Source organism: Salmo trutta, chromosome 18 (assembly GCF_901001165.1).
Source record: "Salmo trutta chromosome 18, fSalTru1.1, whole genome shotgun sequence".
Lineage (NCBI taxonomy): Eukaryota > Metazoa > Chordata > Actinopteri > Salmoniformes > Salmonidae > Salmo > Salmo trutta.
In genome coordinates this window covers 48722719-48741758 of record NC_042974.1, presented here as the reverse complement: position 1 = coordinate 48741758, position 19040 = coordinate 48722719, and the positions used below count along the sequence as shown (strand labels likewise).

The following is a 19040-nucleotide window of genomic DNA, read 5'->3' as shown; positions in this document are numbered from 1 at the left end:
CACGTACAGGTGGCCCTTCCTGCTGTCAGTCCAATTTCAGCATACCCTCCACACTGAATAGAATAGAACTTGATTAGTCAATCTGTAGGGACAGAACTAATTCTTATGATTGGTTCCCTACTCCCTAGAGACACCACACAAACACACAGCACGCATTTGGGAGGAGCACGTAGTCACTTCTATGGGAGACAATGAGAGTACAGGCTAGATTAAAAGACATACTGTCCTGTACGTATCTCTCAGTGAGGAACATGAACCCGCTGACAGTCGCATCCAACTCACCACACTGGAGAGCTCACAGCAGTCCTCTGAGTAGGCCTTCTCTGGATCACAGGACACATCCATCTGCTGGAGGTTTACCTACAGTACCAGGGCACGAGATATTATGGTCAGTGTGCTTTCATACGAACACTTAATTGACTGTGCTGCCTTCATCAATGTTGACTACAATTGCAAAATACTGTAGGCAACCCAGCATGATTTGGTATGACCAGCACAGAACTTACTGAGGCAGAGCGGTCTCTCACAGCCCTCTTTACAATGGAGGTGTAACCTTGGTGGATGATGGGTCTGGGATTGTCGATGGGCTCCACGCTCACCTCCTCGCAATCCACCAGCAACTTGACCTTATCGCCCTTGACCTGCAGCGCCAGCTTGTGCCACTCGCCGTCGAACAGCTTTTCCACCCGGTGGAATGTGCGCAGCATCTGGGTGCCACGGGGACTGGTGTAGAAGAAGTTCACGTCCATCAGTGTCGCTGACCTGCCACAAGTTCCAGGACCTCTTGGCGGCGTCCTTCGTCACCTTAAATGTGGCAATGATGGAGTAGTCGGAGGGCAGGCCGTCGGGGTACACATCACTGTGGCACGACAATCATGGGGTATTAGGAGACACTGAACATAGTTCAAAACATACTATTTTCATGTAGAACAAGCACTTGCATTTGTAGTGCAATTGTATTTAGAATAAAATGATCAAATACCTTTGAAACAACATAATCAGTGTTGCACGGACTTAACATTTGATAGCTTTTCCCACTGCTTTTAAACCTCTGCTTTTGGTTTCAAAACCACACTCGTTGGAAACTAGTTGGAAACACTGAAACTGAAACTTAATCTACCATTAATGTTTTCAATCACAGCAGGCCTGTTGCACAACCTAATTGTATACGCTCTCTTCTCTCCCTCTGTGGCTTCCTGTCAAGGCAAATCACTCCTGTTGCCTTTTTGATGCTGTACTTTGACATTTTACATCATTCTTTGTTTCCATGATTTGTATTTAATTTATAGAAACACACTTCTGCTACTCAATATAAACATATTTTAGTTGTCAGGCATTGAAGATTTAAATTTTTTATAAAAGAAAATGTAAGGGAGTACATCAGATTTAATATTGCAGATAGATTGTGGCTTCCATCAATGTAATTGTCTGCATCACTTCCAATCCCCCATATATTTATTTGAGGAAAATATACATATACAGACGTACACATACATACAAGCATTGAACGTTCATTGAGGACAGCTTTGCTGGCCACAACATACAGAGGGAAAAGACCCAACAAAAAGACCCAACATCTACTGATGTTCAATGCCTCCCACCAATGAGTCGACAGACAGCATGAATCTGTGTGTAGCCTATCTATGCCAAGAAAGTGTCAATGAGGGTTTGAGGATGGCTGGGGAAACCCCCCCCCCCTATCCAAATTTAACAATGATGTCTTCATTTCCAAAGGAAACCCTGGATGATAGGCTGATACACTAACTACTCATAACGCATTTCGACCAACAACACATCATTATGCTAATCAACAAACGAGTCAATTACTGGAATGAAATTCCAGCGGTGTTCCACCAACTGTCCATTGGCGAACATCAAGTGATGAAGCAAAGGCACATTTGTAGGTTTCCGTGCAGGAGAGGAAATCAAAATCTGTTGTTTGGAAGTGATAATTACACTGAGTGGAAAAACCGTGGAAACCCCATTGGCAAAGGAGCAGAGAATAAACATAGCTCATACAATACACGTCGCATTAATCTTTCATTTTGTTGCATGGTCCTAGCACATGTTGACTAGCTCACATGGGAGGAAAGTAGGAAACCTTAAGATAAACATAATTATTCACCGTCAGTGAGGAGGAATGACAACGTTTGGGCGCTGGGTCTCGTTCAGGAGGATGCAACATACTGGAAATACTAGAAATAAAGCTAATATGATTACTTTTTCTACATGTCAGTGAGGCATGTCGATTCTATAACAACATGTTTCTAAAGTTGGAACAATGTTGTGCCCTACCCTTACACTTTGGTTGATTACTTTTATCTGTACATTTGTGCCTTTTCAATTATGTAATTATTTTAACTATGTGTGTTAAGTTTGTATATCAGGAAAAATCTACTCGGGACCACTTTGGAAATAAGTGTTTTCCTGTGTTATCCTCTGAGAATCAACTGTACATCTTGACATTTATTTATTTGAAACCTCACAATCAAATTCCAATCTGTTCTAATCAGTTTGGTCTCAAATGTGCATGCAGACAGTAGCTCATTGTTTTGCGTAGGTGGATGGCAGGGTTCACACGGTAGGCCACTGAATCAGGTTCAGATCCGTCTACTTTCCTCACCCCTCTGGACTTAGATACACGGAACTCCTCTAGCATGTCATAACCTCAGAGTAAAAACATGCAGCTCAGTTTTTCACCAAGGTCATGTTCATAGTGTTGAAGGGTTAAAGTAAGGCAGTGAATGACGAGGATCTGGATGAATTTTTAGACATAAAACACATCATTTGAAAAAGTCACAAAGTAGATTGAACAGTACAGTGGCAGTGGGCATGCGGAAGGACTGGACAGGTGAATAAATCAAAAAGTGATTTATCGCAAAATATGATCAATGAAACAATGATTATTGGTATTCATGTTACTGGTATTACACAGCATCAAACTTTTTCAATCTAATGTTTTGTGAAATAGTTATTTGTTCAATCAGTGTTGATTTGCAGTAACTTAAACAAAGAACAGTACACTTGATTACACACTACAAAATGTCATTACACTTGGCACAACATTAATTCAGTTGACTCTCATGACTCTCATTCCCACAGTTGATATTTCCTAATTCTATGGGTGTCATTTCATTCAGAAAATGGGAAGTCCGGATGTTTTCGACCTCACAGTGACGTCAGTTGGGGTTAGTAGTGATACATTCTGTTAAGCCAAAATCCCATACTGACTGCAGGAACTACTCAAGAGGGGAAGGATGTGTGCTCTTCTGAGAGGGTTATGGTTTAATGTACCAGTGCTGCCACTTGCTGGTCATACAGAAATAGAGGATCAAATTATATTGCATTGCACGGAACACTGTTCATAAATTTCCACGCCAACCAACTTTGCTAATATTGGAAAGAAAGAACACAGACAGTCTTGAGAAAAGCTGAAAATCAATCAAGCGGTATTATTATACCCTCAATAAACAGCAAAAGGAAGAAAAAAATGTCATTTTATGGTACTTACTTGGTAATTCCTGGCATTTGGTCACTCCAAAGAAAGCTAGAAGTACTGGGTAAACCAGCATTTCTTTTAAGGCTTGCATTTTCTAAATGTGATGTGCCAGGGATTATAAACACCTGCAAAAGTAAAATAAGCTAAGCTCTAAGATCAGGGAAATCTAACTTAAATGTTAGCCATTTCCCCTGATTATCTATAGTGAGGAACAGTGCACTGTTTTACTAAAGTGGTAGGATTAGGTCTATTCTAATCAAATGCAAATAATAAATACTCAACAATAAAATAACATTACCCTACTCCATTAATAATAGAAATAACAGCATTCTAGAAGAAATGTTGATTACACATGAACACAAAAATATAATGTCAGACATATATTTTACAGGTTTATGTAGGTCTATAAATCAGCATCAAATAATCTATAAAAATGATGTACTTTTTCTTCTGGAATTAAATTATGTCTGATAATAATATTAAATCAAGTCCAATCAGGCAATTGGTCAGAAAAGTGCCTATAATAACTTGGCCACAGCTAACCGTACCGAAGGAGTCACATAATCTTTCATGAACCGTGAACCGTGAAAATATATATATCAACTTCACTATGTCAAAAGAAGATTATCCCAACAAATCAAATCATACAATATCAAATCATGTTCACATATGCTGAAATCTCAACCATTGAATAGAATTGAGATATTTCATTTAGTCAAAAAAGTAGGCAGAAGTTAATTTGATTCTTTGACATTTTGTTACCAATAAAACACTATTCATTATCCAGATCCAAAACCGGTACAGTAGAATCTACTTTACTGAATTGATGGAGCTATTATCTTAGTCTACTCTTAAATCAGACAAATGACACTTTTTTTCTTAATTTTTACGTATATATATATGTATATATATATATATATATATGTATATATATTATTATTTATTTTTATCCCCAATTTTGTGATATCCAATTTTAATTAGATGCCAGTAATATTTGTACACAATAAATCAATGGCCAATTGTTTCCAGCACACACAAAACCCACCATCATATTTCAATTAAATGATAATAAAATCGAAACCTATATATATACCTATATATGAATGTAGACAATATTGTAAAGATCACTCACATATTCCTGAAAAAGAGGCCCCGATGTGGACTGCTTTCGGTTCCTTTACAGTTCCCGCAGTGAGAATATAACCAATTTTAATGTGGCATCCCTAGGCCAAACCATGCCTTAAACCATTCAGAAAGATAGTGGCTGGTCTCAGGAAGACCTGACCCTTCCTTGCACTCCACTCTACCTTCGGTCCCCAGGGGATCTGATCTCTCCCACAGGCCTGTCCCCTCTGCTGAAACACACTGGTTGTCCTGAGAACGCTCAGGACGTTAGGAGCACAAGCAAAATCTAAATCTTTCAACGCATTATTGATTGGGATGGCATAAAATAGACTGAAATGAATTTGCAAGGAGCAGGGTCGCCTGTCCTTTCCTACACCTGTCATCTCCTCTGAAGCCTCCCTAATCATTATTCAGCAATAAATATGTACATTTTTCTTTGCATATTATTAACTTGTCACAGTTCATATACGTATTTTCATTATTTTAGGCTACTTTTATAATCATACTTTTATCAACTAAAAGGTGAAACATTTTTGGTTATGTGACCGCCTTCCCAGGACAGTCAGTTGCTGTCCCGATTTCCACTGTTAGAAACGTGTAGTATGTTGCATTCATGCGCGAGGAGCGCTCCGCAAACGTTCCCCGCACAGAGAATGGTGGTGCTGGGAATACCATTAACCCAAAACCCGTAAAACCCTGCACTGAACCTGGGCATGTGGCCTAAAATAAACGAGAGTTGGATTACTCAAATATACCCTGCTTGTGGACCGTCACTGATGACATGGCTCTGAATGAAAAATCTAAATGTATGTTTTTTTTGAGGCACACACCTTGGCATTAAAGGCACAGTCTGTACATGTTTTGTTATTCATTTCAACAAATTAAATATAACCAGTTGAGCTGCTCCTTTGTTTACATTTATGTTGACCCACAGATGGTATGGGCTGCCTGTACGCTATAGGCCCATAATTGAGACCAACTTGTCTCTAACTTGACATTTATGGGATGAGCACCATTATCACAGCTTTTACACAGCTCTTAAATTCGAAAGAGGTAAAAGTTTATATGATCAAAGAGATTTGGAAGAAATGATCTGTAAGAAACTCACAGGTAGACCATGTTGAAATGCATCAATACAGATCAAGTTTCCACATTTTCTGGGGTAAAACGATCACCTGCTCAACTATAGCTGTCCTATTCAAAGATCTCGAGTGGGTTAAATGCAGAAGACACATTTCAGTTGAATGCATTCAGTTGTACAATTGACTAGATATCCCCCTTTGCCTTTCCCTGTATATTATATAATAACACAATGAGTCATCACTGGACTTGATGAAATACTTCCCATTCCTATATGATGCTAGATTTCTTTTGTCTCCTGTTGTCTCTCCGCTGCATCCTATTGGGTCAATCTACAGAAATTATACATTATACTGTAACAATAATGTATAACATCATATAAAAAAACAGACAAGTATGTGACCCATGTCAGTATCCCATGGTAGCTTTCAGCTAGCAGATTTATTACAAAACGTTAACAGCGATCCTTTCCACTCTAGCAAAATGAACCATACACTGACGAATGCACTAAAGAATGTCTACTCAGGGTCCGGGGAGGCCAATGTCCAAGGTAAAATGGCACACGTCGCTGTAAGTTGACCAAACAAAACAGTACTACCTAAGGTAAGGTGGAGTACTTTAAAGCCTGGATATCGAGGGATTCCTGCGTGAACTTGCCTTCAACAGTCATCTCAGTCAGAACATCATTATTTGCAGTGTTTACTATGTGGTAGGCTACATGTATATTGTATTGCCCTTTAAATGCATTTTGGCAGTACATCATTGCACTTTAAATAGATAATAGATAATTGAGGTGTCCCACAGGGTAGCGTGATGCACCGTCTGTCACACGCATGTCAGCATACAGAACATTCAGTAACTCTCTCACGAGTACAATGCTGTGTTTTACCATTCATTAGAGTGTAGAATTGTTAGTTGACCTTACAGTGTGGTCTTCCATGTTTTTTTTCTTTTCAGTTTCTTTAAACTCTTCAGGTTTAGCGTCAATAAAATAAAATAATCATAATAATTTGACATTATTCACAGAAAATTAAATACATTAAGACAAACACAAGGCCATTGGCATTCCATTCTCACTTAATAATAAACCATTTATCTATCTCAACAGAATATTTTACATCTTCACAAGACTTTAAATAATCAACACATACACCAGTCTCTCTTGTCACTTTGGGCCAACGTAACTCCTGTGGTTTTCTCAAGGCCCCTGACTATCTCTTGGAGGTCTGGGCCAGTTTGCTGGGGGTCGACCTTCTTTGAGGAGTTGGGATTTTGGAGGGCTTGCCTCCGTGTTGACGTGACGACGAGCGGGGTGTAGCCCGACTGGTGTCGCCCACCGTCTCCGATGTGTCGGAGCACACCGATGCGATATCCGAGATGTCGAAGTCTGAAGCATCGCTTCCCCTCCGGCTGCTCCCTCGGCTGCCTGCTTTACTTCCAGGTCGGCTGCCGGACCTTCTCGATTCTGGGGGACAAAAGATTCCGGTACGGTTATTGTCTGGTTACAGCGACTGGCAACTTTAATAGCAGAGCCGAACAGCAGAGCCCTTTAGCAGACAGAAAGCAGTCACTGCTTTTCAAAAGGATGCTCTACTCACCAAACCCTATCGCCTGTCCCCGTGCTTTCATCACAGCAGCATTGATCAGGGTTCCCTGCTCTTCTCCCGACTGGAAACTTTTTCCTGACAAGTATCCAGGGAGCCGCAGTTTACTTCCCTGTATCGGAGTGCTCTGCAAAAGACAGACCATTTGTTAGCATTTTTCTCTATGTTTTCAAAAAAATATCTAGGTACACAATGGTAAATCACAGAAGAAGACGATACTGTGTTTGAGTTGATTCTCTAGTCTAGTACATCGACTCTTCAAACACTGGTAATTCTTCTCTAATTAGCATGTTATGCCATGTGGCATTCTGATGAAATCTGATCAAATCCCACGGACATCCAATGTAAGGGGTTATTGTGTCGAATGAAAAGTTGATGTACTGTATGATATTTCAGTAACAACCTAAACTTGTACAGTGGATTAACAGATAAACAGTTCAACATGCAACACAGAACAGCGGGTCAGTTCTTAGTTTGAGTTAGTTAGAGAAGGTTTTTGACAACAGAGAGAATGTTCCACAACGATCGCCAGTTAGTACTTTAAAGCATTAAATAAAAAACACAACTGAAATCGGGCCTCTAATAGACAACAAATATACAGCTTATGTACTCCCTTCAATCACAATTTGCTCCCTACACCTCCCCTTTGGCCTTAACACTTTGATGCTAGCAGATCTGTAAGGCGTAAGCCTTCTCAACTCTGGGGGATTGTGTAGTGGTGGAAGCTCCACCACTACACATTTTACACCTATCCAGACTCTTTAGATCAGGGGTGGTCAAACTTCTGGGCTTGGTTATTTATTTAGAAATGGAAACAATATCTTTTTAAGGTCTTGAAACAAAAGCTTTTTTGAAAGTAATCATAAAATTACAATTCAAAAACATTAATCAGATTGCAGCCATATAACAACACATTCTGATTACCATTATTAAAGATGTATAAAATATTTCACCATTGTAGCATAGAAACTGCGGCCGAGTTTCTATGTTCATCAGGCTAATAACGTTTTGGGAAAATGTTGCAGTTTTAAAGCACATTTTCTGCAATTCTACACATTTTTCTAAGGGGCAGTGGGAAAATGTAGCAGTCTTGAAACTAATTCCTTGCTATTCTGCTAATTTTGCCATGGGGCGGAGAGAACATTTTGCAGTTTTAATGCCTGTTTCCTGCAGTCCTACACATTTTGCTATGACCAGTGGTGGAAAAAAGTACCCAATTGTCATACTTGAGTAAAAGTAAAAATACCTTAATAGAAAATGACTAAAGTGAAAGTCACCCAGGAAAATACTACCTGAGTAAAAGTCTAAAAGTATTTGGTTTTAAATATACTTAAGTATAAAAATGAAATGTAATTGCAAAAATATACTTAAGTATCAAAAGTAAAAGTATAATCATTTCAAATTGCTTATATTATGCAAACCAAATGGCACAATTTGCTTGTTTTTATTTATTAATGAATAGCCAGGGGCACACTCCATTTACAAATGAAGCATTTGTGTTTAGTGAGTCTCCCAGATCAGAGGCAGTAGGGATGACCAGGGATGTTCTCTTGATAAGTGCGTGAATTGGACCATTTTCCTGTCCTGCTAAAAATTCAAAATGTAATGAGTACTGTTGGGTGTCAGGAATAACGTATGGAGTAGGAAGTACATTATTTTGTTTAGGAATGTAGTGAAGTAAAAGTAAAAGTTGTCAAAAATATCAATAGTAAGTACAGATACACACAAAAACGACTTATGTAAAAATACTTTAAATTACTATTTAAGTCATGGCTAGTGGTGTAAAGTACATATGTCATGTTGATATGATATCTGAGTGAGAGTGACTAACAAAATCAATGAGGGCCCCCTGGAGGTCAGGGCCCCTGGGCACGTGCCTTGGGTGCCTGGTCAGTAATTTCTTATCTCCCTCACTAGCTTTAAGCACCAGCTATCAGAGCAGCTCCCAGATCACTGCACCTGTACATAGCCCATCTATAATTTAGCCCAAACTACTACTTCTTCCCCTACTGTATTTATTTATTTTATTTATTTTGCTCCTTTGCACCATATTATTTATATTTGAACTTTGAACTTTCTTCAAATTACAAATCTACCATTCCAGTGTTTTACTTGCTATACTTTATTTACTTTGCCACCATGGCCTTTTTTGCCTTTACCTCCATTATCTCACATCATTTGCTCACATTGTATATAGTCTTATTTTTTTCTACTGTATCATTGATTGTATGTTGTTTTACTCCATGTGTAGCTCTGTGTTTTTCTATGTTGTCGAACTGCTTTGCTTTATCTTGGCCAGGTCGCAATTGTAAATGAGAACTTGTTCTCAACTTGCCTACCTGGTTAAATAAAGGTGAAATAAATAAAATAAATACACATTTTTGACCATGATTACTTCAAGGTTAAGACAGCTGACTAGACTAACTTACCTAGCAAACTATAAAATGTTAGCTGACATGGGAGAATTGATTGACCGTCAATAGCTATGTTTCCATTAACTTGTCCAGTGATTTTTTTTCAATGTTAGAAAGTTTGCATAGAAAATAGATGCAACAATTGCCTGCTAGGGTGCATTTCCATTTAACTATCTTGTGTCGATAAAAACTGCTGATTGTAATGGCGTCACACCTAAAAAATATTTTTTTTTTTAAATCGCAAGAACCTACAGTGTCGAATAAAAATGTAGTGGTTGAAGAGTTTCCATTACCCATTTAGGCAAATTGTGCATTAATAAATTGGCGACAACTGTATGCCTTTCAACCTATCTGTTTCCTGATAGAATGCAATAAATTAGTTATATTTGCCACATTCTAATAATTCTCATGTGCCTAACGTATCGCCACGGCTGCCTAGGCTAGTCCGTGCCATGGTGAAACTTGCACTCCTGTAGATCTGAAATAATTGGATGGTAAAACTTGTCAGCCAATCAGAAAAGCAAGGTGAAGCAATTCAGGTATTCTTGAAACTCAGGAAAAACATTATTTTTATAGTTAAAGATTTTTTATTTTGCAAGCAGTAGGCTAGGCATTTAGAATTAAAGCTGCAATGTGCAATTTTTTTCATAGAGCTGTCGTTATCATTGAAATAATGTCTTTCAAGATCTGTTCTGTGTGCGCTATTTCTATGCTTCCCGATCTTAAGTTTAGTTTTTGAGTCTTTTACTTTCCGTTTTGTTCACCAGCTTCAAACAACTGAAAATACAATATTTTTTGTTATGGAAAATATATTTCACAGCAGTTTAGATGGTACAATGATTCTCTACACTATACTTGCTTATTTTGTGACATAAACTGAAATTAGGCGAACTATTAGAATTTTAGCAACCAGGAAATGGCGGAGCGATTTCTTCATAGTGCATCTTTAAATGTGGAGTGGAACTTAAAGCTATGTGATGACATCACGTGCCCCACACACCTTCAAAAGTATTCGGCAATCATAATTTATTCGAAAAACACAGTTCCCATCATCATTTATAGCAACAAAGAAAGATAAAGAAGAAAAAAAATCCACTCCTGTCGAACGGATGAAAATGTTGTCGATCTTTAGAAAATGTCTTCTTTATCTGCCGTTAACAATATTTGGTTGGCCAGGCTTTAGATATTCAATTATTGTGAAGTTAGGGCCAAGGGGAAGGGGTAGGGCTATCTAAGTAGTTATTAGAGTAAATATCGACTTTATTTCATTTTTCCTTTTACTCAGACACTATACATTTCAGTTAGATGGGATAGTAGGAGGCAGCAGATGTTAGGTTCAGAGCTCTGGAGCGTTCCAGACCCTGTTGATTCACTATACCTCAGAGGATGAACCTTGGCTCTCAAAGGAGTCTGATGATTTAAGAGGACTGGAGGGTTTGCTGTTTGTCAGCCAGGGTTTATCATAATTGCGAGTTATGTGTTGGGGAGTCTGGGGGAATAATGGCAAGTCAAACACACAAACACAGGGATTCAGATGGAGAAATCAATAACTAAAAGGAGTACAGGTAGACTAAATGAAGAGCTATGATATAACAAAAGAAAGGAATGATCAAAATCTATCAGACAACAAAAAACAACATATATAAACAAATGATAAAATAGACAAATGAAAAACAATAGATATGGTTGGGAACATGTAGGGAATGGCAGACAAACCAACACACACCGTTTCTGGAAAAATTGTTAAAATACAACTAGCTTCCTATGGTCATTAAATACAAGTCATTAGCCAATTTTTTTCTGTTGTCAGTGAAGTTAATAAATGTATTTGCTGTGGAAGAAGGAGTATGTAGTCAAAAGCTGCTACCCAGATTGAGGGCGTCTCTTACCTTGGGTGTGCTGGGCAAGGCTGGGTTATTATGCTGGGCCGGACAGCTATGGCTAGAGTTTGACCTGTTGGGAGAGGCAGCCCGTGACGACGGTCGCGACCTACGACCTCTATACCGGAAGCTTGCCATCATCTGAGTGGTGCCCTCTGGGAGAATGAACTTTTCTCGCAGCTCCATGTTTGTCCTGCCTTTGGCTGGGGGGTAAAATATGACAACATACAGTAAGACATATGCATGGTTGTTGGTGTATGATTGATTAGAAGTAAGGTGAACCTAATTCATTTCAGTGGAGTGAGTAAATGAATGATGAGTACCTGCTTTTAGAAACAGCAGACCATTTGAAATGAATACAGGGTGTTGTTTATACTATTTGTGATTGGACTATTGTGAAAATAAACGCGTGTGAATGAAGGACATGCAGTTTCACATCACTTAGCCACACTGGCAAACTCACTGAAAACAAACAGTCCCAATAGAAAGTGCTGTGAAAAGGATTCATATGGACAGAGTGCTTAATGCACAGTACAACAGACTCACTCTGCACATACAAATCAATAAACGCCTCCATCACCCCAACCTCGCAAAACAAAATAAAGATATATATTAGCTGACTATTCTCTCCAATTAATCTCTACCAGAGTAGAAGAATCTATGGTCACCCCAAAAAATGAATAATGAATTCCAGTGGCTTAGAACATCAGCCATATAAGTAACTATTTCTCTCCAGCATAGCCTTTAGGTGGGAATAGTACATTGCTGGGAAACCCAGTGATTGTCAGCGTCACTGCAAAAAGAAAAGATGCACAAAGCCACTGGCTGCTTTTTAGATAGATAGAGAGAGAGGGAGGGAGAGAGGGAGACAGCGATAGAGAGAGAAAACAATAGAGAGAGACAGCAATAGAGAGAGAGAGAGACAGCGATAGAGAGAGACAGCGATAGACAGAGACAGCGATAGACAGAGACAGCGATAGAGAGAGACAGCGATAGAGAGAGAGAGACAGATAGAGACAGCGATAGAGAGAGAGCGATAGAGAGAGCGATAGAGAGAGAGAGACAGATAGAGACAGCGATAGAGAGAGAGACAGCGATAGAGAGAGAGACAGCGATAGAGTCAGCGATAGAGAGAGAGAAAACAATAGAGAGAGACAGCAATAGAGAGAGAGACAGCGATAGAGAGAGACAGCGATAGAGAGAGACAGCGATAGAGAGAGAGAGACAGATAGAGACAGCAATAGAGAGAGAGACAGCGATAGAGAGAGACAGCGATAGAGAGAGACAGCGATAGAGAGAGAGACAGCGATAGAGAGAGAGACAGCGATAGAGAGAGAGACAGCGATAGAAAGAGCGATAGAGAGAGAGAACTGGTGTTAGCCTGGAGGTCAGTAAGTAAAGCGAGATTCAGAAACAGGTGATGTGACTCAGAGAAAATAACGGCATGCATGAAGACCCACAGACTGCTGGATAACAGGAGAGTGTGAGTGGAGTCGCTTTATGGGAACGCCATTCACAATGAGCACTCAAACACACCCATTTTGTACACACACCCACACGTTAACACCCGCACACATACGGTGATGCAGACACACATACCACTGGGGGGTTCATGGAGCAAGGTGAGAAAGTGTGAGACTTGTTGCCAACCTATAGGAGACTGAGTAATTGAAGAGTTTGATTCCGAGCGCAACATTTTACTCCCGTGGTGATGAACTGGAGAGGAAGGCGTAGGAAGCAGTAGGAAGGCAGTGTTTAGCAGGAAAATTGAAATACATATAAATAGAGGAACTTGACAGGTAGAGGACAACAAGCTTTCAAAACCAGTCATCCAGAAAGCATGGCAGTAGGATCTGATATTGTAAGCACTAGAGTAGCAACATACACTCAGACACACTCAGACTTAGACTCTACATGCCACATTCAGCCTAATTTAATCAGAGTGAAAACCATTACACAACATCAAATCATATGGTAATAAATACTGAATCAGCTGTAGCACCGCTATCTAAAAATAGACAATTAAAACATAAGTGACACACGAGTGAAACCGAATCCAGAGATTTACCTTTCTTAAAATGAATGACATTTTATAAAGTTTACCCTGTCCTGTCTGGTGCCTTACCTCGACACGGGTCGTTCTTTACCAGGAACTCATCCAGAGCCATCCAGCCTCCACCAACTCGCACCATCACAGTGCTCCGCAGGATCCGCACCAGACGCAGCTGCTGGGAGTCTCCGAACTGCAGAGGGAGGAGGGAGGACAGAGAGGAAGATGAGGCCGGGAGTCACTGAGCACTACTCTGCATCAACAACACCGGACAAGACTTGAAGCTGTGCAACACCAGAAACCAGCAGATGCTACAATTTGGAGATTGTTAGGAGGAAGTTTATCCTTTATGAGTTGGTGCCTGATTACATTGCATCTTCTGACTTGTAGAGTATAACGACTAGTTATACAAATGAAATATGACTTAACTAAAATGGATTTCACATAATCACTAGACGAGAGAAGATGTTTTTGCTGTCTGGTTTCTTTCTTTTGTTGCTCAGCTAAGCCCATTGATTGAGACACAAAGCAACAACATCAAGGTTTCATTCTCATAGACACAAATGAAGGGTCAATCCAACTGGTTTAACCTTCTCAGAATGTATTAGTGCATTCATCATTGTCAACAACGTGGGATTGGTGTGTGACTTGTGAAATTGGGATACATTGATTTGTAATTGAGGTGAAATGGGTAACACTTTACTTGATACCCCCTGTCAACAGGCTTATCGTAGCCTACATACATCTGTCATTATCATGATATAACAACTGGCATTTTGACTGGTTAGGGCATCTGTTGTCAATATCAACGTTATGACAATGTTATATATCCCTTATGATTAAGGTTTCAAGTCAATGGAATTAGTAAGTTAATCATTTGTCACAAAGGGTTGCAATATTTTCATTAATCAATATTATAATTTAATATTGGAATGTTTACTTATTTTCAACTGGAAACTCCTATAACAGGCTGTATAATATAAAGAGCATTAGACTGAAGAGATGATACTCAACCACTAGGGAGAACTATAGTGTTGCAGTCTATCCTTACCTTCTTTTGGGATATTTTTGTTATTTTCAACATCACTATGAGATGTTTGCATGTATCTTGCAAAGCCTTCAAACAAGCCTGATATGGAGGGTGAGCAAACAGCCAAGCGGCATAAGATGAGGATTTGCAGGAGAAGCCAGCCAGTTGGATATGGCCATGGGGTAAGCAGATTAGACAACACAACAATCATGGCCTCATGCTTTCTATCAAACATTGTCACATCATAGCACAAACAGACAAAACTGACAAAATCTCCTGCAAACCAACAACGTGAACAGTTGCACATTCTATCACTACAGTACAAACCACCATATTCATAGAGGATGCATTGACATTGATGGAGGAACCAATGCAGCTAAGCTCCAATGAGGAACAACATAGGGGATGGCATCTTATCATCTCTCTAGTCAACCACGGTGTAAACAATCAAACATGACCACACATTGATGAGCCTCCAGTTAGGTGCCTATTGTAACAATCTCATTTAAATTCAAACTTTGCACTATGTGATTCCCATAATGATTGAATGACACTGGTGAATTGTGTGATCAAGTACAGTAAAAGTGATGAATTGAATGTGAAAATGATCTGGAGAATAAAAAGAGTCACAACAAATGGCTTAAGAATGCCCATTTACCAGAATACAGCTTTCCAAAACCGTAACGTGTAGCTGGGGGGTTAGATTTGGACTGTCCCTGTTTGCTATTATCTCATCATCATGTAAGCAGTGAACCAGACCAAACTGTCAAAAGAATTGTTTAAGTTGATGTTGAGTAATAAACGAATACAAACTGGTGAAGAAGACACACATAATCTTACAAATACATGCTGTATATGTTTCCCCTAGATACCGCTCTTCATTCGTCTCAACAAACGCCCCCATCACCGTTTTACAGCCGTCAACCTTCAGACAGTGAATGGACCATTCATTTTATATGAGTTATGTATCCTGTACGGCAACATGCATTTCTTTGCCCTTTTCAACTCAATGAAATCAAATCAAGCAAGATCATTTCCTAACAATGGAAAAGGTGTTCGCACATCTTTAAAGGGAAAGCAGTTAATGTTTGCTGAACAAAAAAAAAGCTGTTATACAAAGTCATGTCAGCCATTATTGAGACAAATCAATCCCAGGAAATAAAAGAGAAGCAACAGACAACCACACATTAAAAGCATTCTAAATCCCAAACTGCCCAACGGTTAAATTAAAGCACATGAAGGGGTAAAAACTTGGAAAACCTATTATTTATTGGAAACTCAAAAGCAACTACAAATAAGAGGGAATAATTGAATGAGCATTGGAGTTCAAAGCATTATAACCCTTGACTGCCTTTCATGCTGATTTTTAGTTTTAGAAATGATCACAAGCTCAATGTTATTTCCTACCTATCTAAATAAGAGCATTACTGCCACTATTTTTATCTGCACAATCAACCAGTACAGGTTATATATACACAAAGATGCATTTTATGACACTGTGGCCCTTTCATTCTTGGCATAAGCTGAAGAAAGACCATGACCCAAAGGGGGATTATTTTATTGCACAGTCATTCCTAGCAGGCTACTACATCAATGGTCCTCCACCTGCACCAGTTATAGGCACCAGCTGCTTTCCCACACCAGCCAGCCAGACCCAATCCAATATCCCAACTACTTATGCCGGTGGAACTACCCACATAGATATTATTATTATCATAGACTAATAAACACATTAAAAGTGAGCCTTTTCAAGTGAATGGAAATGTCTGAAAAAAGTATTGCTGTCTAGTGTATCTACTTCTGAGTTCCATCGTGATTATGTCTTGGAAGACTCTTGGCAAAATGTTAATGTTAATTGGAAAAGAAATAGGGTCAACAAAAAGGAGAGGAGGGGTTGATTAGGCACAGCACCACATCATAGATAACAACAAAGAGCGGCCTGAGCCTGTCATATGTACCTGGTTTCCAAGGTAGAACTGGTCGTGGAAGGGACAATGAAAAAAAGTTACAAATTAGTTTTTCATAAAGCACATGTTTCACTGAACACTTGAGGTAACGTATAGGGTATACACAAAATCCTCTTACCCTGTATTTGTTGGCACCAATTTGCTCAACTTGGAATCGTTTAGGACACTTGCATTTTGCCACTTGGCGTGTAACCTACAAAAGAAAAAAACATTATTTATATTGCGGGAAGGTAATACATTAGTTCCAATGATTTACGGCAGGGATCATCAACTAGATTCAACTGTGGACTGATTTTTTCTTGAGTGGATGGTCGGGAGGCCGGAACATAATTACAAATAATTTCTAGACTGCCAATTGACTGCAACAATTTAAGCTCAGCAAAAAAAGAAACGTCCTCTCACTGTCAACTGCGTTTATTTTCAGCAAACTTGTATAAATAATTGTATGAACATAACAAGATTCAACAACTGAGACATAAACTGAACAAGTTCCACAGACATGTGACAAACAGAAATGGAATAATGTGTCCCTGAACAAAGAGGGGGGTCAAAATCAAAAGTAACAGTCAGTATCTGGTGTGGCCACCAGCTGCATTAAGCCGATGTATAACACTTGTATGTTTTATGAATTTTTATTATGAGTATTTGTGTTTTTGAATTTGGCGCTCCGCAATTTCACCAGATGTTGGCCAGGTGGGACGGTGGCGTCCCACATACCCATAAGAATTAAGTACTGCAGTGCATCTCCTCCTCATGGACTGCACCCGATTTGCCAGTTCTTGCTATGAGATGTTACCCCACTCTCCCACCAAGGCACCTGCAAGTTCCCGGACATTTCTGGGGGGGAATGGCCCTAGCCCTCACCCCCCAATCCAACAGGTCCCAGACTTGCTCAATGGGATTGAGATCCGGGCTCGTCGCTGGCCATGGCAGAACACTGACATTCCTGTCTTGCAGGAAATCACGCACAGAACAAGTAGTACGGCTGGTGGCATTGTCATCCTGTCAGGATGAGCCTGCAAAAAAGGTACCACATGAGGGAGGAGGATGTCTTCCCTGTAACGCACAGCGTTGAGATTGCCTGCAATGACAAGCTCAGTCCGCCCCAGACCATGACGGACCATCCATCTCCAAATCGATCCCGCTCCAGAGTACAGGCCTCGATGTAACGCTCATTCCTTCGACGATAAGCGCAAATCCGACCATCACCCCTGGTGAGACAAAACCGCGACTTGTCAGTGAAGAGCACTTTTGCCAGTCCTGTCTGGTCCAGCGACGGTGGGTTTGTGCCCATAGGCGAGGTTGTTGCCGGTGATGTCTGGTGAGAACCTACCTTACAACAGGCCTACAAGCCCTCAGTCCAGCCTCTCTCAGCCTATTGCAGACAGTCTGTGCACTGATGGAGGGATTGTGCTTCCTGGTGTAACTCGGACTGTTGTTGTTGCCATCCTGTACCTGTCCCGCAGGTGTGATGTTCGGATATACCGATCCTGTGCAGGTGTTGTTACACGTGGTCTGCCACTGCGAGGATGATCAGCTGTCCATCCTGTCTCCCTGTAGCGCTGTCTTAGGCGTCTCACAGTATGGACATTGCAATTTATTGCCCTGGCCACATCTGCAGCCCTCATGCCTCCTTGCAGCATGCCTAAGGCACGTTCACGCAGATGAGCAGGGACCCTGGGCATCTTTCTTTTGGTGTTTTTCAGAGTCAGTAGAAAGGCCTCTTTAGTGTCATAAGTTTTCATAACTGTGACCTTAATTGCCGACCGTCTGTAAGCTGTTAGTGTCTTAACGATCGTTCCACAGGTGCATGTTCATTCATTGTTTATGGTTCATTGAACAAGCATGGGAAACAGTGAAAAGACAGGGTCCTGAAAAAGGGACATTTCTTTTTTTGCTGAGTTTCTAATATTTGACTAAAACATAATCATCTCAAACCATGCTTGCATTTGTATACAATCACGTGGCTCTCTATTATGCGTGGAAATACTTGGGAACTGGTGTTTTTACAGTCTTTAATGTCCAACAACTAAACAATGTTTTTGTTCAGAAAACTTGGGGGGGCCAAATAAAACCACCTGCGGGCCATATTCGGCCTGCAGGCCGCCAGTTGGGGGAACCCTGATTTACGGTCTGACAACACATATACAGTAGTACCTCATCTTCAATTTTGTCTGCATCTGTGAGGGGCTTGTATGCCTCTTTGTTGGGATGAAGGGCAGCCACAAACTCGTAGTAGTCGATGTAGCCGTCACCATCCCGGTCAAATATGTCTGCCACCGCACTCATCTCCAGCCGACTGGTAGGGAATTCTGGAATGTAAAATAAAAAAACAGGGGTAAGAATTCTTTAATTTATGGGAAACTTGACACTCTTAATGCATTTTCACAC

The 19040-nt window shown here is 40.1% G+C and overlaps 2 protein-coding genes across 2 annotated transcripts in view; both read right to left on the bottom strand.

Moving 5' to 3' along the window:
• Window positions 1–162: 162 nt before the first annotated feature.
• On the bottom strand, window positions 163–3800 carry LOC115153427 (collagen alpha-1(XXI) chain-like). The gene is made up of 3 exons (XM_029698863.1): window positions 3512–3800; window positions 507–859; window positions 163–360 (listed from the first exon to the last, which is right to left on the bottom strand). The coding sequence occupies exons 2-3, from the start codon at window positions 747–749 to the stop codon at window positions 205–207; spliced, it is 399 nt and encodes a 132-aa protein (XP_029554723.1). The 5' UTR covers window positions 750–859; window positions 3512–3800; the 3' UTR covers window positions 163–204.
• A 2312-nt stretch (window positions 3801–6112) lies between these two features.
• LOC115153423 (dystonin) overlaps window positions 6113–19040 on the bottom strand; it is a 195299-nt gene continuing 182371 nt past the window's right edge. The window contains exons 95-104 of the mRNA XM_029698858.1: window positions 18807–18961; window positions 16768–16842; window positions 16641–16658; window positions 15341–15445; window positions 13728–13845; window positions 13202–13318; window positions 11612–11805; window positions 11101–11211; window positions 7303–7435; window positions 6113–7169 (exon numbers count right to left, since the gene is read on the bottom strand). Of these exons, the coding sequence (XP_029554718.1) occupies window positions 6916–7169; window positions 7303–7435; window positions 11101–11211; window positions 11612–11805; window positions 13202–13318; window positions 13728–13845; window positions 15341–15445; window positions 16641–16658; window positions 16768–16842; window positions 18807–18961 (1280 nt within the window). The 3' untranslated portion in view covers window positions 6113–6915. The remainder of the gene's footprint in view (window positions 7170–7302; window positions 7436–11100; window positions 11212–11611; window positions 11806–13201; window positions 13319–13727; window positions 13846–15340; window positions 15446–16640; window positions 16659–16767; window positions 16843–18806; window positions 18962–19040) is intronic.

What these genes read in the sequence shown, in the direction of transcription:
- LOC115153427 (XM_029698863.1), bottom strand. Translation starts at nt 749, where the DNA reads ATGGACGTGAACTTCTTCTACACCAGTCCCCGTGGCACCCAGATGCTG. An exon ending in TGAGAGACCGCTCTGCCTCA is followed by an intron (nt 361 to 506) that starts GTAAGTTCTGTG and finishes CTGGTACTGTAG; the next exon opens with GTAAACCTCCAGCAGATGGA.